General features: G+C 41.0%; 2 protein-coding genes across 5 annotated transcripts in view; one reads left to right on the plus strand and one right to left on the minus strand.

Moving 5' to 3' along the window:
• Window positions 1–2,576: 2,576 nt before the first annotated feature.
• On the plus strand, window positions 2,577–12,079 carry LOC127636740 (ras association domain-containing protein 2-like). 3 transcript variants are annotated; one of them, XM_052117435.1, is made up of 10 exons: window positions 2,577–2,789; window positions 3,320–3,460; window positions 3,547–3,622; window positions 3,713–3,864; window positions 5,719–5,813; window positions 5,939–6,087; window positions 6,182–6,335; window positions 6,474–6,595; window positions 6,681–6,778; window positions 11,552–12,079. In XM_052117435.1, the coding sequence occupies exons 2-10, from the start codon at window positions 3,405–3,407 to the stop codon at window positions 11,613–11,615; spliced, it is 966 nt and encodes a 321-aa protein (XP_051973395.1). In that variant the 5' UTR covers window positions 2,577–2,789; window positions 3,320–3,404; the 3' UTR covers window positions 11,616–12,079. The 3 variants fall into 3 exon arrangements, with proteins under 3 accessions (XP_051973395.1, XP_051973394.1, XP_051973396.1); XM_052117434.1 differs by having other exon boundaries at window positions 3,350–3,460; XM_052117436.1 differs by having other exon boundaries at window positions 3,368–3,460.
• Window positions 12,080–13,856: 1,777 nt separating this feature from the next.
• The window catches only part of LOC127636800 (serine/threonine-protein kinase 10-like), a 28,377-nt gene continuing 20,694 nt past the window's right edge, over window positions 13,857–21,539 (minus strand). Inside the window, exons 11-17 of one of the 2 annotated variants that reach the window (XM_052117541.1) lie at window positions 21,293–21,472; window positions 20,733–20,862; window positions 17,815–17,939; window positions 17,519–17,704; window positions 15,138–15,263; window positions 14,546–14,659; window positions 13,857–14,465 (exon numbers count right to left, since the gene is read on the minus strand). In XM_052117541.1, the coding sequence (XP_051973501.1) occupies window positions 14,340–14,465; window positions 14,546–14,659; window positions 15,138–15,263; window positions 17,519–17,704; window positions 17,815–17,939; window positions 20,733–20,862; window positions 21,293–21,472 (987 nt within the window). In that variant the 3' untranslated portion in view covers window positions 13,857–14,339. Of the gene's footprint in view, window positions 14,466–14,545; window positions 14,660–15,137; window positions 15,264–17,518; window positions 17,705–17,814; window positions 17,940–18,457; window positions 18,585–20,732; window positions 20,863–21,292; window positions 21,473–21,539 lie in introns of those variants that run through there. The other variant, XR_007969639.1, reaches the window with a different exon arrangement.

Consider the following 21,539-nt stretch of genomic DNA (forward strand, 5'->3'; position numbering starts at 1 on the left):
TTGCAATAAATGTCTTATTGTCAGGGTACACGGTTATGCTGTGTTCCATTCAAGTTGGATGTGGGATATTCCTACTTGATATCTCGATATTGTTCATAAATGCATTCCATTCCCTGATATTCGGAACTGCAACGCTCATGTTACCTTAGCAGGGGTTTGACTCTCATTAGAGATGTCTCCTAGCAACCAAACTGATAAACAATGCTGCAGCGCTAGCATTTGTGCTTCAGGTGTATGATTATCAAAATAGATTTTAATGTTTAATACACCTGATTTAAACTTAATAAAGTTAATGTTTATCACTGTGTGACATCATGCACCTGCATCTCGGCGAAATCAGATTTGAACATTTCTGCACAAGACTACAAGTTGTAATTATGACTTCAAGATGCATTTCCTTTGCACTTTTCCTAGAAGGAAGATTTAATATCCAACTTTCTGAGTTGAATTGAATGCAGCTACTTTTCAAAACTAGATCCGACACTGAATGCTCAAATAGCCTAATTTACAGTACATTTTGAAAACTCCTGATGCTGCTATAACAATGCAAAAAGCACTTATCAATTTACTTGAAGTGAAAATTGGTCCTCCTTTCCTGTTTATTCAATTAAGAAATCACACAGTCATGCAGAACATCTCGTAATTCATCTCTTCTCAAAGGCAATACCAGCAGTGATGACAGCCAACTTGTCAGCAAGATCTTTCGCTTTTCGCTCTTGATTTACGTACATCATTTAAAGCGTGATTGCGTCACTCAAGGCCAGCTAGAAGGCCTCAGCTGGGACATATCCTAAAGATCACACCCACCAAGAACAAATCAATCAATCTGATTGGATCATATTAGGGCAGCAGGGAAGGCTTTACTGGCCCTGAGAAATTGCCACTGCTGTTACAGTTCCATACTTATACTTCCATACTCACAATTATTATGCTATGCAAAAAGGATTAAAGTGATAATTTCTATATTATTCATAATTTATTTTAATATCTGCAGAAGGAACCCTCACTCACACTGACACACTACAAACATACAAATGCACACACATACAGTAGACACTAGCGAGCAACACACAGTAGAAATTGCAAACTAGATAGCACATGTCCATCTCAGAGATGTCTGTTTTAGATCTTTTCATCTGGAAATCATCACAATCTAATTAACATCTGCTAAACTTATCAGATTGACAACAATTCTAAATCATAACCACCTGCTGAATGTCTTATTGACATCTGAGATATACTTATTGACATAAGTCAATAGACATATCGCAGATGATCAAAAATACATCTTCCAGATGTAAACACACACATAATAGATGTCTGGGTGATTTATGTGTGCTTTCAGGCCAGGGAATGCTTGAAATTGCACTTAGTTAAACTTGTAGCTGCCAGAATGTGGCAATGCAGTGCTCAAACATGCTGTTGTTACCATAAATGAAGCAAGTTGAGTTATAGCATACTAGCAAAACGTATTGAGCAGTAATAGGCACAGTAAAAATAACCATTTCCATCAATTTACTGTTCCCTCCAGGTAGGCTTACTGGAGCAAAAGTCCTATTAATTATTTTTATAAATACATTATGCTGAACAAATGGCTTTAGTCATAATTGACACTGTTTAGTGTTTACAACTCTGGTGACTGCTACATTTTCTTTCATGGTAAAATTACAGTGCCATGTCATTCACAAGCTGTTATAAATGTTCCTCTTTTTCTCCATCACCTCACTTCCTCAAACACAGACAATCAATTAAATTCAGTATTTTAAACACTGTGTCCTTAGAACTTGAATTGTTGTGCCTCTTCAAAATGAAAGCATTGTATTCTGAGAAACAGAATGGAAACACAAAGAAATGTGGAGAAATTATGACTGATATAACACCCATCACTCTAATGATATCCCAGCTTATAAATGTATGCTTAAAACATATTTCATATGTTACATGAACATGAAAATGTTCCTTGTTAGGTGGGAAGATTTAAAAGATATAAAGATATTTATAGTGGAGTGGTGGTGTAGTGGTCTATAGCACATCTTCTGGTAAACTGGTAATCAGAAGGTTGCTGGTTCAATCCCCACAGCCACCACCATTGTGTCCTTGAGCAAGACACTTAACTCCAGGTTGCTCCGGGGGTTTGTCCCTGTAATAAGTGCACTGTAAGTCGCTTTGGATAAAAACGTCTGCCAAATGCATAAAAGAATTTAAAAAAAAACATTTACGCATCATTTGTTTATTTATTTGGACAATACTCACTTGCACACTTTCTTATATAATTTAAGCAGATCAGCCCAGAGTAATCCAGGTGAAATTTCTCAACTGTGCATGTTATTGGTATTTATTCATAGGAGAGTATGTTAACCTCTGACCCCTTAGACATTCTATTGAAGCATACTTCCTGTCTGGACCAGTAAACTGCCTGAGCTTTGGGTGCCTGTTTTAGAAATGATCTTGGTTTGCAGGCTGAATTGTGGTTGGGGGCAGTACATGTGTACTGTATATCTGTTGCATGTGGGAGGAAGTCTAAATTCGAACGAGATAGCCCTGACTTCCTGTGTAAGTGTTTGCAATGAGGAAGAGTCTGACAGGGAGCGGCAAAGGATCCTTTCGCTTGTCAAATACACACGTTCAACCTCGACACAGCTGTTTCCATGATGACCAGCTGATCCAGCTTGAAGACTTCCACATTTCGTGGCTGGTACCATCCCATTTTCTAGATCCCACTTCTCTCATAGGGCAACTGGATTTTGACTTTGTTTCACTGACGGGCTCTCACGCGTTCAGCTTTTTCAGTAAGTCACCTGCCTCATCAGCATCTACTTGTCTTTTACTCATTGCACATGTTTTTTTCCAAAGCTCTCAGAATAGAAAGTTCAGATATCTCAGGACCGACACGAAAATAAATATATATTGTGGTTAATCTAATCAAATATTTATAGTTTAGATAATAGCTAATAAGTTAAAATGTTGATTTAAAACTTCCTACTTGCTGTTGTAAGAGAAGTTAGAAAGCTGTTGCTTGGTTGTGATGTAAAAGTCTTTCTCTGTCATTACTTTTACATAAGTCACAAAAAAGATCCAAGATGTCACAGTACATCAAGCTGAGATTAAATTATCCCATTTTAACATATTATTCCATTTAACAGCCTGTTTTTAATAGTTCATTGTGTGGTGTCACCATTTAGCCCATCCCTTCTTAAGTTTGTGTGTGTGTGTGTGTGTGTGTGTGTGTGTGTGTGTGTTTGTTTGTTTGTTGAGCTTGTATGTGTGACGGTTCTGCGATTATGATGTAAAAAGTCATGAGATTCTTCTCTTAACACAGACAAAGGTCTCTTCTCTCCTTTTGAAACAGCCTGCTTTAACTTATTAGGCTACAGGCCTTCTTAAAATTTCTCCACTGGCCCAACATGGACAATGTGGATTCAGACAAGATGCAGATCGGAGAAAACAAATTTGTAAGCAAGTAAGTCACTACGACAAGGTTTTTAGCTCTTTTTTTAATTAGCTGCACTTTTCTTAAACCTGAACTCATTTCTATTTTTGTCATAGGAGGACTATTGTCTCGCACCTTAAAACCTACAATATTTACTATGAAGGACAAGCTCTCCAGCTGAGACACAGAGAGGTTGGTTTGTTATGTAACCAAATTCTTGTGTTGTTGATCTACAACTGAGTCAAAGTATTATGTTTTATGACTTCTGTATTGTTTATACAGGAGGAGGGTGAGCTGATCATTGAGGGTTTGCTCAATGTATTTTGGGGCGTGCGGCGGCCAATCAGACTGCAAATGCAAGACGAGAAGGAGCCAGAGAGCCCACGCTCCTTACTAACGTCACTGAGTGCAGAAACGGACATCAGCACAGACATGTCAGAAATTACATCATACTAAACCACATTGTAGAAGCTGTTAAATACAAAACAGTCTTGCACATGGGGTCATTTTAAATTCAAAGCAGTTTATACAACCAGTGATTTTAGTTTATTAGTGCTGGGTGGAGCTTCAAGGGTTAAGTTAAGCTCAATCGACAGTATTTGTGGCACAATGTTAATTAACGTTAATGTTGATTTTCACTTGCAATGGAAGTAAACGGCGACCATTTTTTGGAGAGTTTAAAGGCAGAAATGTGAAGTAAATCATTTTAAAAGTACTTACCCACCATAAATTCTTCAGTTAAAATGTGTATATTATTTGAGCTGTAAATTTGATTAAATCAATGTTTTTACTGTCCTTTTAGGGTTATGGGGTTTATGTCGTTACATCGTCATGGCAACGAAGTTGTAAATGTGATATAATTTTACACAGAAAATGTTCATTGGTTCATGTTTTAGTAATCTTGTTATTAGTTAAGTCTTGTCATTGGTTGTCTTTGCCATGTGTTTCAATGTATTTATGCCCTCATGTTTGCTATAGTCAATGGAGGACCTGAATTTGAGGCAGGGAAACAGATGGCATAGACAACCAATGACTTAACTAATAACTTAATTAAAAACTTAACTAATAACTTAATTAAAAAATTAACTGATAACAGGATTACTAAAACATGAGCCAATGAATATACAAGACTGATAACAAGTTAACAAGACAATAAACCAATGAGAACAAGACACATGAACATGAGGAAAACAGGATATCACAAGACCGGGAAGTAAACTAATTTAAAAATAAAAGACTTGAAAACAAAACATGAACAAAAACGTATTTAAATGTGACACACGCATATTGTTTCTGTCTTGCGGCTATATTTTTTAAAGAATAAGTATTTTAGTGTTTACGGATTGGACCATTCACTTCCTTTGTAAATACACAGATTATTGCTTCTTTTGTTTTTTAAGAAAATGAGGGGCAAGTCGAAATTATTTTTGTGTTAATCAACATTGTGCTGCAAATAATTAATAAATAAAAATAAATTAATAACATTACACTTTTAAAAAGAGATAACCTATGAGAGATAACCCTGTTTGATAACCTAACAATTTTTTATTTGATAACGACTAAATTAACTGGTTTTGTTCCATTCAAAATTTCATATAATCTGAAAACATTTACCAGAAATATTAGGTTTCACCAACAAAAGTCATTTTTATAGGTTAGATCAAGTAGAAATAGATCCTTGAGGAAACAAATGCACTTTGCAATGGAAGTTTGGCAACATTTATGTACTGGCATAAATGTAAAAAAATATATATAATAAATTGTATTTAGTATAATTTCTTCAAAGTATAGCCATAATACTATGTGTTAAAATGTGACTAATATGATATAATTGTTTACTAACCTTGTTCAAAGTATATCCAATCTTTCAATTCATGACAATGTAAATCTGGTAAACCTGGTAGAAACTGTCATGAAGTAATTAGCAGAAAAGTAGTGATTACACAAAGCAAACGCACCAACAGGAATTGTTGGTAACATTGGTAACACTAAACCAGAAGTTTATCCACCTAGAAAAGTAGTTCAACCTCAAATAGGACTTTCCAGATAAAATAATAAACTTTTTGCTCAAGAGTTTAACAAAGATATAAGCGTATTTCCTGTTTTAAACCCACTGGAACGCTGGCCCCATAGACTTCCATTATAAGTGCATTTCTGTATGTGTGGGGGTTGTTGATTTTTCTTCCAAAATGAGAGTCAAGATGTCACAAATGCTGTCAAACAAGGCTGAATTTGTATTTAACCAATAACATTCCATTTATTTAAGTTGTTACTTTCTTGCATTCCAGAAATAGTGAAACAAACCAGGCCTCTATATCCATTGAGGTCACTGCAGCAGACAACCAATCAAATGACAGCTCGGGTGAAGAAAAAGAAGAGGAAGGTGAATGCATTCTTTACTTTTTCAAAAACCTTAAACTCACTGAGTGTGTTCACTGTCATTTACTCTCTATTGGGTATATTTGTATGACTGTGTCTGTCTTGTTTTGGTAATATCTCATCTGACAGGTAATGGAGATCAGGAGGTGTCACAGTCCGAGCGTCTCCTCAGGACCAGAAGTGATGTCGGTGGGAGAAGAATTGGTGGTCGGAGACTTGGAATCAGGAGAGTCAACAGACACAGATGCTCCTTTAATGGCCACTTCTACAACCACAAGGCAGGAGATGAATCCATGTAATTTCATGTTTTGTCGAGGTACATTTTTAAAATGTCTCTCACAAGTTGATCGACAAATTTCTTCTCTCAAATAGACGGCAGTTTTCACCCCAGCCTTTGGTTCTGTGACCAATGTTCGTGTCAACAGTTGTATGACAACAGCACAGGTGTTGCGGGTGTTATTCAACAAGTTCAAGATTGAGAACAACCCAGACCAATTTAACCTCTATCTTGTCCACACTAGTGGAGGTATGTCAGAACTGGAGCAACCATGTTGAATTCAATTTTCTTAGGTTTGCAATGGATGGTGTATGATCAGTTCACTAATACATTCTGAATTCTGCACTATATTTGCTCATGTGTTCCTTTGCCTATTCCTGCTTCCAGAGAGACATCAACTAAAACCGAATGACCATCCATTGGCAGTCAGAATTTTGCAAGGCCCTTGTGAACAGGTCAGCAAAATCTTCCTAATGGAAACGAACCAGGTGGAAGAGGTTACCTATGATGTAAGAGACTAAATCACACATAAAAGCAAGTACACAACAGTGTGATATTGTATATTTTGTTGAAATACTCAATCTTATCCGGAAGGTGGCACAATACATCAAGTTTGAGCTTCCTGTGCTACAAAGCTTCATCACAAAACTGCATGAGGAAGAGGAAAGAGAGATGCAGAAACTGAAGAAGAGGTACCTCCCAAAACGTATCGGTTACCTAACGTAACCTCGGTTCTCTCTAGATGAGGGAACGAGTATTGCGTAAGCTAGCTTACGCTACGGGAAAGATTAATCTTTTCTGAGATATTGAAGCCAAAATATTATCCTTAATTTTTGTATCCATTGTCAACGCAGTGCGGCAGCTGCAGACCTTGAGCGGGCTAGCTAGCGAGCTCATAGGTTGCTCTGCGGCAACTGCTGCAGCCTATAGACGAGCTTGGGCGAACTCGCATCCAATGAGAGGCGTCCGCGCGCTCACTGCAACAAAGCCCGCCAAAATGGGCGTGACTTGAGTGCATATAAGCGTAGTTCGTAGGCTGGAACCCTGGTTTTCATTGACTGAAGCGAAAAGTCGCTCGTGGCGCGAGCACGGCCGGCTACGCAATACTCGTTCCCTCATCTAGAGAGAACCGAGGTTACGTTAGGTAACCGATACGTTCTCTTCACGAGAGGTTCTCTCGTATTGCGTAAGCTAGCTTACGCTCACGGGAACCCATTGTCAACGCCGTCGCGGCCAAGCATCCACTGTATGAGCCCCAGGGAATTAAGGGGGGACCTGGGGGAGCCCTTATGAGTGGGGAAATAATATTTGGCCAGCAAGAATGCGGGTCATTGATTGTGTAATACATAAGCACATAGTGGGAAGGGAACGACAGAGCGGCGGTGCCGGTCTGTGTGGAATGTGTCCCATCAGTGCAGCTCACCAGGGGAGCTGTAGCGTATTAAACCGCTAGTAGTTTTGCCTGCAGAGCGGCCGGATCACAAGGAGTACCGATCACCTTGGGAACATAGCCGTGTCTAGGCTTTAAAATGACCTTGGAGTCACTTGGTCCAAATTCAAGACACGCAGCGCTGACAGACAGCGTGTGAAGGTCTCCCACACATTTGACTGATGACAGGGCAGTCAGAAAAACGGTTTTGAGGCCAGTCCTGGGCCAGCGCGTCCTCGCTTTTCGAGAAAAATATTGGGCAGTGAGAGTTCTCTTTGGACGCAAAGAGGTCTATCTCTGCTCTGCCGAATAGGTGCCATAACGTCTGGACTGTTTGAGCATGCAGGGACCATTCCCCTGGGGGAATATTGTCTCTTGACAGTCTGTCCGGGCCGTCGTTCAGGTGGCCTGGAACGTACGTCGCCCTCAGCGAGCGCAGGTGGCACTGGGACCAACTCAGTATGCGTTTCGTCAGATGGAATAGGTTCCTGGATCTGACACCGCCCTGACGGTTCAGGTAGGATACCACAGATCTGTTGTCCGAACGGACCAGGACGTGGTGACCCTGAATGACCGGGAGAAAGCGCACGAGCGCGTACTCGACCGCTATCATTTCCAGACAATTTATGTGAAGGAGCTTTTCCTGAACTGACCATAGGCCGAAAACCGGAGAGCCCTCGCAGACCGCGCCCCAACCCGTGTTGGACGCGTCTGTCGAGATGACTTTTCGGCGAGATACAGCTCCCATTGTCACTCCCCGCTGATACCATTCGGCCACTGTCCAGGGCTGCAGAGCTGAAATACAGGTCTGAGTCACCTTGATGGGCTGGCGGCCTGTGGCCCAAGCCCGGCGAGACGCGCGGGCGTTTAGCCAATGCTGAAGCGGGCGCATGTGCCCAAAAACCCTGAGATCTAATATGGGTCTGAGGCCGCCGTCTTTCTTGGGAACAAGAAAATAACGGCTGTAAAGCCCCGACTCGCTCAGAGTGGGTGGCACTTTCTCTATGGCCCTTTTGCACAGAAGGCTTGCTATTTCTGAACGAAGCATGCACGCTGCTTCCGTGTTCACAGTGGTTTCGAGCCACGCTCTGAAGCGAGGAGGGCGGCGATCGAACTGTAGCAAATAGCCCTGTTGTATTGTGCTTAACACCCACTTGGATATCCCTGGAATAGCTTCCCACGCTTTGAAGCGTAATGCTAGAGGGTGAATGGCCAATTCGCTCTGATTGCCGCACACAGAGCGCTGAACAAAATGTGTGAGCGCGTTTAGTGTGTTTATGCATGATTGCTCGCAGACAGCATGAACAGGCTGTTTTGTGAGCGACTTCCCGATTGGAATGAATGGGGAAAGAGTCACATCTGTTACGTGATGCGCAAGCATAGTCATGGGCACGGGACTTACACACAGAGGAATGTTTGCTGGCTGTGTAACAGATCGGGCAGAGAATGGGCACGCGCACATATTCGTGGGCGCATTTATTGACTCTAGCGCTCGAGCGGTTCGTAACCGCTTTATGTGAGCATGCTCTGGTGGGGACACGAGACATGCAGTGCTTGTGTGTAGAGGTGAACACTGGATTGTGGGCACATTTTCTACACATAGGGCTGGTCGTGTGACAGAGCGGCCAGAGAATGGGCGCGCGCACGCATTTGTGGGCGCCTTCATTGACTCTGACGCTCGAGCGGTTCGTAACCGCTTTATGAGAGCGTGCTCTGATAGGGGCACGGGATGTGTTATGCTTGTGTGTAGGGGTGAACACTGGGTTGTGGGCACATTTTCTACACATAAGACATGTTTGCTCTTTACAAGATTTATTTGGGTCGCCGTGAAAGCGGCGTTTGAGTGCAGAGCAAGCGGGCAGTGTCACCGGCTTGTTGGCTGCTAAATTCACCACTGCAGTAGCCTGAGAGAAGGGGACTGACAGGGGCGAAGCTTTGACGGTGGTCCGGCCGGCGCGGACTGAGCCGTCGTTTGTTCAACACAGTTAGGAAGACTCGGCTGCTCGGGTTTCAGCGTTACCTTAGATTGAGGCCCGCGGGGCGGCGGTCTGCGGCGGCTGTCTGAGCGCTGATCGAGGGCGGCCGCCCTGTCGACGCTGAGAAGTCTGAGTTTGTTGAACTGGGCGCTGTGAAGAGGCTCGTGCAGGAGGCTGATCACGTGAGCGGCCTGCAGAGGAGCTTAGCGACGCGGCAGGAAGAGGTTCATGGCTTGGGTGGCTTTCTGGACTTCTGAGAAGCGGTCAACAATGCCACTCACCGCGGAGCCGAAGAGACCGGTCGGAGAGAGCATTGCGTTGAGGAACGTGGAGCGCTCTGCTTCTCCCATGTCGGCTAGTGTTAGCCACAAGTGTCTCTCGGTCACAGTCAGCGAGGCCATGCACTTCCCTAGAGCTTGGGCTGCAGCTTTGGTAGCGTGAAGGGCGAGGTCTGTCGCGCTTCGTAGATCAGTAACAGCCTCTGGGTGCCTGCCTTTCTCATCCCACTCCCGAAGAAGGTCTGCTTGTAGGATCTGTAAAGCGGCCATTGAGTGCAGAGCAGATGCGGCTTGGCCGGCGGCGGAATAGGCGCGGCCAACATAGGCGGAAGTCGCTCTGCAGGCCTTAGACGGGAGCACAGGCTTGGAACGCCATCTCGCGGAGGGCGGACAAAGGTGTGCTGCTACCGAGTCCTCGACCGGGGGGATGGAGGAGTAGCCTCTCTCAGTGGCGCCGTCCACCGACGCGAGAGAGGTGGAGACGTGGGAACGGGACCTGGCTGAAAAGGAGCGTTCCACGACTTTGCAAGCTCCGTGTGTAATTCTGGCAGGAAGGGAGCGGCCCGGGCCGCGGGTGTAGAGCGGCGATGGCTTTGAAGAAAGCAGCCGTCGAGTCTGTTGGGTGCCTGCTCAGGGGGCGGTGACCACTCGAGCCCGAGGCGGTCGACGGCCTGTGTGAGGAGGCGTGTTAACTCCCCTTCGACTCCGGCGCGGGTCCTGCTGGATTCCTGGGCTGAGGAGGTGGCTTGGGAGCCTGACCACTCCTCGCTGTCCGAAGCCATGATGGAACAGCGGCCCTTATCCTCCGCCTCGTCATCCGAGATGGCAGCAGTGTGGCCGCTCGGCGGCAACTGCGCGTCCCGGGGGGGCGGGGAGGGTGAAAGCAATGCTCGAGGGACAGGCTCCGGCGAGGCAGTCGCTTCAACCACAGTTTCCGGCAGCCTTTGTGAGCGGCGCTTCTTCCTGTGCGGCTGAAGGTAAGGCGGCGCGGCGGTTTCTGCTTTGAGCGCTTCGAGTCGAGCCCGCAGGGTCGACATCGGTAGCTCCTCGCAGAAATCGCATCCGCCCTCAGTGAGGGCGAGCTCTGCGTGCCCCAGTCCCAGGCAGAGAGCGCAGATGATGTGGCGGTCTCCTGTGCTGAGAAGGGCGCGACATGACAAATGGAGCGAGGCATCTTGAAAAAGACGCTCGTACTCTTTTGTGAATAGTTCGTGAGAATTAGCTTGCTGAATAAAAGGATACGTCGTCGGATGGCGTAGCTCGCAGGATGGCTGAAGGTGGCTGAGACGGCCGGCTTCTTCTAGCGCTATCCACGCTTGCTTGATGCCCCTCGAACGGCGACGCGGCTTCCAGGTCAGCGGTGCGAAGAGCTTCGCTGAAGAGATGAAAATCAGGGTTCCAGCCTACGAACTACGCTTATATGCACTCAAGTCACGCCCATTTTGGCGGGCTTTGTTGCAGTGAGCGCGCGGACGCCTCTCATTGGATGCGAGTTCGCCCAAGCTCGTCTATAGGCTGCAGCAGTTGCCGCAGAGCAACCTATGAGCTCGCTAGCTAGCCCGCTCAAGGTCTGCAGCTGCCGCACTGGGTTGACAATGGATACAAAAATTAAGGATAATTTTTTGGCTTCAATATCTCAGAAAAGATGAATCTTTCCCGTAGCGTAAGCTAGCTTACGCAATACGAGAGAACCTCTCGTAAGAGAACAGATTTACTGGCTTGAATTTATGATTATGTGCTCTCATTTCTTTCCTGTATGCCTAATATTTCCTGTTATTTCAGGTTCATTGATTTGCGTCAGATCATCAAGAGATACATGCAGTATTTAGCTGATAAGAGTTCATGAAGCTGATACTGTCCAAGCATGTCACTCCAAATTTGAAGCACCAACAGCAACTAAATGGTGCTCGCGCTCTTATTTTGTATTGTAACATGTTTTCAGTTTCTTAGTACCTCAGTATTCAAAGATGCCAATGGCTTCTTCTAGATAAGCTTCACTGGATAAAATTTAGAAAACCACAACAAACTGGGTCAAACAAAGAGCCTCCATAAGTGTGATTTTTTTTTTTTTTTTTTTTTTTTTAAACCTGGTTAAATGTAGAGCCCAAATTATGTGAATAAATATTTTAAATGAAGAGAAATACTTTGTAAATCTAGAATGTATTTGTCTTATTTTATTGCAGACTATTTGTAATGTTTATTGGTAATAAAATGTATTATTTCTCAAATTTGTTAAAGTATTTAACAGGTGTCTGTGCAAAGACGTTTGCCTTTGATAATAAAAACATTCTGAAACTTTTTTTGCACATTGTTTATCATTATGTTTTAACAAAACAACAAGTCTCTTAGTTTTTCCATAAGTTAAAAAACCTGTAATCTCTCATACATTAAAAAACTTTATTAGTTTTGTTTTCTCTCCTCAGCACTGATCTGTTACCATGACAACAGATATATGTGAACATAATGGTCAACAATATTGGCATGAGGGGGAAAACAGGCTGAAACAGGCTGCAGATGATCTATGTGTTTTAAATTGTAATAGAAATAGCTTTAAGATTAACTGTGACCACAACAACAGACTAGTACCAGGCTGTAAATCTCCCTCTGCTGTGCCATTGTTCTCAAAGGGGTGGGGCTAGTTAGCATCCCCTGGTCATTTGATCCTGTTGGGTGAGTAACAGTTCCACAAGGTGGTTGTTTACCACATAGAGCAGCTTCTCACAGCGATGTTAAGAAGTTCATCAAGCCAGGTGTAGCAACAAACACAAGCATGTTGGTATTTGCAAATTAAAGTAAAAGATAAATATGTTTCTATCACAAAATGTTGTGATAAAACATTTAATCTAATGTAGTATATAAATAATATTGTTTATATAAGGATGCATTTGGGTTACATGAAATTGTATCCTAAAGACATTTATTTATTTTTACTGAATTTTAATGCTTTATTTATTTTTGAATTTTTACTATAATGGCTGGTGAATTATTTGAAATTTCATCATCAATATAGACATTCTGATTATCTAATGGAATACATAGATAATAGATCATTACAACACAAGTGCTTCTTATCACTCAGTTTGCTTTTCAGCAGCCATTGCATATGGTCTGGGTTCTCTGGGCAGACCTAGGTATGGCTACGGCTGTGGTGACTCCTCTGAAGACAGCCGATATTGCTACCCCAATGAACCTGGATAAAACAATCACTCAGACTGGTGGTATTATAGAAACACAGCCAGCTCAGACCATGTGGCCAGCATCTTAATAATGCTTGGAGAAGTGGCACACATTTTCATGTGAATCTAAATTACAAGATTTGGGGCATGATTCTGAGGTTTTTGAGGTCATTGAGAGGTCATTAAGACACTTTAATAATTCAATAGATTTTCATTTTCAAAATACAGCAGAGGATGCAATAATTTTGATAGGTGAACCAGGAAAATACACATGTGTTTGATGAAGAGGAAAACAAAGACTTTCTTAAAAGTAATTATTTTATCAGCAATATGCCTTTGTTGATAAAAACTTTGTTGTAGTTCCCCATCTGTCGCTCACTTCGACGTTGTGTCGAAGAAGCGACACTAAGGGTCTCTCTTGAGCGCCGAATATGCCTCTGATCTATGAAAAAAGGCCAATGGGAATTAGGCAGACAGTATTTGCATACCCCGCCCCAAAACATACGGGAATAAAAGCGGGGAAATACGTTGAGTTCACTCAGAAATTTTCTTCGAAGCCGATGGTCGTGTATGCAGTCAGCTGCGAGTTACACACCCGTTCCTGTTCCTCTGACGCTTGCCTGCTGTCGCACTTCAGTGGCTTTCTCCTTCTCTGCACGGCAGTGCAGTTTGCCCCTGGGCGCTTCGACAGCGCAGTTAAAAGAGTTATTTTCTCTAAAAGAGTTATTTTCTCTAAAAGAGCAAATACACAGCTGGCGTTGAACAGCCAAGACTGTGACACCGTTTGTGACACCATTTTTTTCCGGGAACATGATGAATGGTAGCCCGATTTGAAGAGGGCACAAGGGTTAAAAGTTTCAAACAAGTCCACTAGAGGAGTTTTAATTCTTATGAACAGATCCTTTGTCTCCAATAGTTGTTTATTTACAAATACATTTTCATTTAAGGCCATAAAGCACACTTACAAAGCACTTAATTTCTAAACAAGTTTTAACACATTTACAGAAATAAAATCCACATAAAAAAGCAGCTTGTCCTATGTAGGGTCATAGTGCTGGAGCCTATCCCAACACCGTGGACAGGTGACCATTCCAAATGGACCCCTTAGTCTTTATATTTTTATTTAAAAAATTATATATGGTTTAATATATGGGTAGTAGCAGCAGTGTCCTGATGTTTGACTGCAAATCTAATCTCATCTAAAACTATTTTAAGTTTCTAATTGTTGTATTATGCAGTGTAATATGAATTCGAAAAAAAGAATTGAATTAATTGTTGTTCAGTTACCTGCACTTTTCCTTAGACACGTATGAATTATAACCTAAAATCCTGATGTTTAAAAACATTACACATAAAAACATCAGGGATTATGTGCAAAATATTTCCATTCTTGGTCAAGAGAAGCTTAGGCTTGGGAAGAACTTTGAACGACGAGCTGCATGTCGGTTTTCAGGTTCACTGCCTCGTCTTCTTGGTCCTTCTTTTTCTCTGCGCCTGCGAGCCAGATCTTCCTCTAGCACCTGAACAATCATGAACAAAAGCGGTCATGAATTTGCCAAATAATGAAGCTTTAAAACTGGCTAACTCAACCCACCAATACCTCTTTCCTGCACGCTAGCTTATCTCTCCATTCATTGAGCTCCAGGGTGTGCTCATCTTCCAGAGCATTGATCTTTTTCTTCTCCATGTCCACAAGAACTTGAAGCTTCTCATTCTGTGTCCAAACACACATAGACACTAAGTATAACCAAAATGAATGAACAATACTATTGACAATTGTTTGTAATTATGTAAGCTCACATGAGATGAAGACTACTATCATATTAATGTCCTAGAAAAGGGTATTTTATTCTATATAAGGTAGGTCTCCCTTTATGATTTATCATTATCATATCATTCATGATCATCATACGACCAGCTAAATTCCTCTCACTTTATCTTGGTAACTTTTCAATTATCGAACACTTTTGTTTCCAGAATTAATTAATAATGAGGAACAAATATGCCTGACAGATTCCAATGGCAATGCTAAAATGAAAATGTTTTTATTTGCTTGATGTGGCATCTATGCAAATAGGTGTCTATATAAAGTCCAAGACTACTGTCATATCAGCCATTGAAACGTAAAAAATAACTTAGTGCACCTTTATAATTAAGAGGCATTTGCAAGGCATTGCACGCAAGTGTCATACCTGATGTTGCTGCAGTTCAAAAGCACTGGCATCACATTGTTCCTGCACTGCTTTCAGCTGGTTCTCATGACTCTCTTGCAGACCCTGCCTGTCCTGCTTCTGTCTGGCCTCCTCTTCTGACAAAAACTAAGAGAGCCAACCAAGAGACAACAAGTCTTGTCAACTGCAACTGTTTTTTTTACATTCAAAATGTACGCTTAGTTTTACTATAAATTACCATTGAGGCACAATCTATATCAGTGTAACTCAACTGGTGGGTCGCAAATCAAAAATGGGTTGCAGGGCTCTTCTGATAGGGTCGTGAACAACAGGGGGGAAACAATGCTAAGTGCAAACAATAAAATGCAGCTAACCATATAATCATGCACAGTTACAACATTTGAAACGGGAGGAGAAATGCTTCCCATATTTTGTGTTGTTGACATCAAAGGCTAGGCGTACAATCAAAATCTGACATTTTAGGGGCAGTTCATTTGACTTGGTAGCTAAATTAGCTATATGTCAACATGCGTGACATGACCTCACTCAAAAATCCTGAACAAAACTACACCCAGACTACTCTAAATATGTCTTCAATTGCAGCGAGGATATACGGTATATGGTTTGTGCTGACCACATTGGGCTCTATTTTCACAAGCATGCAAAGAAAAGAGCTATGCGCAAAGATGTCTATACGTCTTAATTAATTCTAAGCACAATTTCCTTGCCAGAGCAAAGCGCAGGTGCTTGCAAGTGGGAGTATTTACGCTATCTGTGGGTGTATTTGCGCTAAATGTGGGTGTATGAAAACGAAGTTGCGCAAACTTTAAATTGCTATTCTCCTGAAAAATAGTTGTAATAGAAAAATTGTGCCAAGACATTTCAATATTTCTGTTCTCATTTCAGTTCCTACATTTGCAGTTTGGAGATACCACCAGCAGATGGTAATAAAGTTCATGTCCAAATTCTGAAATTATGTTCATGACAACTGTTGTAGCCGTTTTTTTTTTTTAAACAAAACTTTTTAAGATTTGTGTTAAACTTTCTATAGATCATGGTTTATCTTTCAATTATTAGTATTATTATGTTTATATTTCCAATTTAATTTAATATCTAATTTGTATTTATATATTTCCACCTGTTGTTGTAGATAGATTTTTAAGTCACTGCAAAAAGGGGCAGTGGAAGATGTTTGAAAGGGTAAAATGTTTGGATTTGGAATTATTTAATTTTTTTATCACTTCATTATATTTTTATTATATCTTAATTTGGTTTGAAGTGAAATTTATATTTATAAATATTGTGGTTTAATGGTTTTGTGTTTCTATAAACAAATTTAAATAAAACAATTTCAAAATCGACCAGTAGAAGTGCACGGCGATGCAATCACTGTTAATACTAGCCATGAATTGTGTGTCAGTAGATGAAAATGATTAATAATACATATTAATACCAAAAAAATGTCTCCCCTTTTTCTCTCCAAATTGGAATGCCCAATTCCCAATGCACTCTAAGTCCTTGTGGTGGCGTAGTGACACGCCTCAATCTGGGAGGCAGAGGACGAATCTCAGTTACCTCCACGTCTGAGACAGTCAATTTGTGCATCTTACCACGTGGCTCGTTGAGCACATTACCACGGAGACATAGCGCGTGTAGAGGCTTCATGCTATTCTACACAGCATCCATGCATAACTCACCACGTGCCCCACCGAGAACGAGAACCACATTATAGCGACCACAAGGAGGTTACCCAATGTCACTCTACCCTCCCTAGCAACCGGGCCAATTCAGTTGCTTAGGAGACCTGGCTGGAGTCACTCAGCACATCCTGGATTCGAACTCACGACTCGAGGGGTGGTAGTCAGTATTTTTACTCGGTCAGCTACCCAGGCCCCATTAATTAATTATTAATAATGCAGCCATATACCCCTGAAGCTCAAGACTATCTAATAGGATGCAGACACTGCAATACCAGAGAAGAACCTCAGAATTTTCACTTGACCCTGCCCATAGCGCCTTGCAAGCACAATTTCGCCAAGCCCACTTGTGCCAAAACATAGCGCATGCTTGCAGGAAAATACCAAAACTTCATAGGCAGGCGCACTGACTTTGCGCTTCTGACTTATGGCATAGTGCTGCACTTAGCTCTAGCATTCTTAAAATAGGGCCCATTGTGTTTTGTACTGTACATTTTTGTCTTCCTAGATTAATATTATTTTAATTGGTATTTTTATTTAATATTATATTAATATTATTAAAATGTTTATATTAATTCATTTTGGTACTGTGTTGCACCACTACATAATGTCCAATGTAAAACAAAACCAGTTGAGAACCACTGATCTGTATTACAATTTCAATGACATGTTTTCTCATTCTGAGGCTTCTGATAAAATCTAGACCTGCGTGAGACGTTGACGCTGTTCAGGACCGCTCAATCCCAGCTTCCTGAGTTCCACCTTGAACTGGTTTAAACAGGCTTTGGCTTCAGCTTTCTGGGCCTTCTGAAAGGAAGCTCTCTCCTGTGCCTGCAATGACTTCTGTTCCTCTAGAAGAACCTGCTGGAACCGAGATGCTCTGTCCTTATCCTGCCATAAGAGAGAAAGCTTAATTGACTGGTCAGAATGAGGTTCTGAAACGCAGATACTAAACCACTGCATGCTTTTTGAGATAATATTGAAATAACGACATCATTAACCTTGTTATGTCTCTTCGTCAGTTGCTGTCTTTGCAGGGAGTACTGTTCCTTCACCTGCTGTTTGAAAAGGTGGTACTTCTCCTGTAGATGGCGCTGTTCTAACTCCCAAATCACTGCCTCACGAGCTTTAAGGAGAGAAAAATTGGGTATATTCAGAATAACACACTACCATACCACTCTTCTGGATTATACAGTATAAACTGTATACAGTATTCACTGTGCACTGTTTAATTACTATGACTGTGCACAATACTTGCAACATTTCTGTATGCACTGAATACATACAGTTGAAGTCAGAAGTTTACATTCACTTAGGTTGATGTCATTAAAACTACTTTTTTAACCACTCCACATAATTAATATTAGTAAACTATAGTTTTGGCAAGTCATTTAGGACATCTACTTTGTGAAGGACACAAATAATGTTTCCAACAATTTTTTATAGACAGATTGTTTAACTTTTAATTGACTATATCACAATTCCAGTGGGTCAGACATTTACATACACTAAGTTAACTGTGCCTTTAAGCAGCTTGGAAAATTCCAGAAAATTATGTCAATCATTTAGACAATTAGCCAATTATCTTCTGATAGGAGGTGTACTGAATTGGAGGTGTACCTGTGGATGTACTTTAAGGCCTACCTTCAAACACAGTGGCTCTTTGCTTAACATCATGGGGAAATAAACAGAAATCAGCCAATTTTGGATCTCCACAAGTCTGGTTCATCATTAGGAGCAATTTCCAAAAGCCTGAAGATACCACATTCATCTGTACAAACAATAGTATGCAAGTATAAACACAGTGGGAAGACGCAGCAATCCTACCGCTCAGGAAAGAGACGCATTCTATCTTTGAGAGATGAACATAATGTTGGTGCAAAAAGTGCAAATCAATCCCAGAACAACAGCAAAGGACCTTGTGAAGGTGCTGGAGGAACCAGGTAGAAAAGTATATATATCCACAGTAAAACGAATCCTATATCACATAACCTGAAAGGCTGCTCAGCAAGGAAGAAGCCAGTGCTCCAAAACTGCCATAAAAAAGCCAGACACAGTTTGCAAGTGCACATGGAGACAAAGATCTTACTTTTTGGAGTAATGTCCTCTGGTCTAATGAATCTAAAATTGAAATGTTTGGCCATAATGACCATAGTTATGTTTGGAGGAAAAAGGGTGAGGCTTGCAGCTGAAGAACACCATCCCATCCGAAGCATGTGGGTGGTAGCATCATGTTGTGGGGGTGCTTTGTTGCCAGGGACTGGTGCACTTCACAAAATAGATGACATCATGAGGAAGGAAAATTATGTGGACATATTGAAGCAACATCTCAAGACATCAGCCAGGACGTTTAAGCTCAGTTGCAAATGGGTCTTCCAAATGGACAAATACCCCAAGCATACCTCCAAAGTTGTGGCAAAATGTCTTAAGGACAAAGTCAAGGTATTGGAGTGGCCATCACAAAGCCCTGACCTCAATCCGATAGAAAATTTGCGTGCAGAACTGAAAAAGTGTGTGCGAGCAAGGAGGTCTACAAACCTAACTCAGTTACACCAGTTCTGTCTGGAGGAATGGGCCAAAATTCTTATTGTGAGAAGCTTGTGGAAAACTACCCAAAATGTTTGACCCAAGTTAAACAATTTAAATGCAATACTACCAAGTACTAACAAAGTGTATGTAAACTTCTGACCCACTGAGAATTTGATGAAATAAATAATTATCTATATTATTACTGTCATCTCACATTCTTAAAATAAAATAGTGATCCTAACTTACCTAAGACAAGAAAAGTTTTCTACAATTAAATGTCAGGAATTGTTAAAAACTGAGTTTAAATGTATTTGGCTAAGGTGTAATTACATTTCTGACTTCAACTGTACATTTTCCAAAATGTGCAGTATTCAAAAGAGCTCACAGTGTGAAAACTCACTTTTTAATGTGTTTATCGTATTGCCAAATGTTTTTTTTTTTCTTTGTTTGTTTTCTGCTTTTTATTTATGTTTTTATTTTTTTATCATCTGATATATTTTATTCTAGGCCTATTTAAAGATATTTTCATACAAAATATGAGTTGATGGCGATTTATTTTTATAGGTAACAATCTAATCAGATTGACATTTTTTATTTATTTATTAAAAGTATTTTACATTAAAGGATGATAAACAGTGAGGTTTGTATATGGTTATACAAAATATGCCCTCATCAAGTTAAAAAAATCAATACCAGGGAGCAAATATTGCCCCTTAAAGGGACTGTTCACTCAAAAATTACAATTCTGTCATCATTTACTCACCCCCATGTCATCCAAGATGTGTCTGACTTTCTTCTGCTGAACACAAACGAAGATTTTTAGAAAAATAAATCAGCTCTGTAGGTCCATACAAAGTGAATTGTGGCCAGAACAATCTAAAATTCCATAAAGGCAGCATAAAAGTAATCCATAAGACTTCAGTGGTTAAATCCATGTCTTCAGAAGTTGTATCTGGAGTTCACTGGAGTTGTATGTATTACTTTTAGGCTGTCTTTTATGAGCTTTTTTACCTTTAAATTTCTGGCCAACTTTACACTTGCTTTATTTTATGGACCTACAGAGCTGAGATATTCTTCTAAAAACCTTTATTTGTGTTCAGCAGAAGAAAGAAATTCATACATATCTGACATGAGGGTGAGTATATGATGAGAGAGTTTTCATTTTTGGGTGAACTATCCCTGTAATCAGAAAGTTACTGTTACTGTCACTATTATTCCCTTTCAAACAAAGCCAGTGAGTCATCCCTTAATTATAGGTCTTCCTGTAAACATTTCCCAAAAACAAGGTCTACTATTGCCAGCTGAATTTTAAAGCATTACCAAAAGCAATCATAAATGTTTGTGATTTCTCTTGTTTATTATAAATAAATTATATTAGTAGCACACTTACCTCGCTTGAGCTGTTGAGATTTTACTGTAATCTCCCATTCCATGGATGCCACCTTCCTCTTATGTTCCTGAACACCTTTCTGCAGAGCTTCATTCAGTTCCTGCTGCTGCTTCTGCAGGAACCGTTGTTCCTGTTAAAAGTGACTTTTTAATTAAAAATGAAATGGGGGGGGGGGTTCATATTGGTTTGGAAGGTCATGAAGGTGAGCATGAACTATCCCTTTTAGTGGCAAACATTTTTAAGGGCATTTTGTACCTTTTTGAGTTCAGATTTTTCAAATGAGAGATAACATGTTGACCATTTATGTCATATGCTTCAACTGAATTAATACATTGAAATGGTCACTACGTTGTCTAAACCTATAACTACATAGGCCTTAAATAATATGATAAAATATATCAAATACAATATTATGAAATTTATGATATGTTAAATAAAGCCAGAGGAATTTACAAATGGGCTTTTTTCTCCTACATTTTAAATATCATGTGCAGTTTTGTCATTTTTCACTGGCATTTGACCCTGGTTTGGGCCTGGTGGGTGAATGTAGTGACATGTACCTCTTTCGGGTCAGCTTTCAAGGCGCTACTCTTGCGGCTAAGCTCTTTTTCCTGCTGTGCCTTGAGTCTCCTTGCATCCTCTCTGAGTCGGCCTGTGTGCTCTGCCTCCATTTGACTGCTTTGCTGTTGGTACTGTTTTTCAAGTCTCTCAAGCTCACTGTCATAGTATTGCTTCTTGCTCTGCAAAAGGGCCAACAATAAGCTGATGTCATTGTTCCTTGCATGTCTGGTTTAGTAGTACTCTGTA

This window comes from Xyrauchen texanus, chromosome 44, assembly GCF_025860055.1.
Source record: "Xyrauchen texanus isolate HMW12.3.18 chromosome 44, RBS_HiC_50CHRs, whole genome shotgun sequence".
Lineage (NCBI taxonomy): Eukaryota > Metazoa > Chordata > Actinopteri > Cypriniformes > Catostomidae > Xyrauchen > Xyrauchen texanus.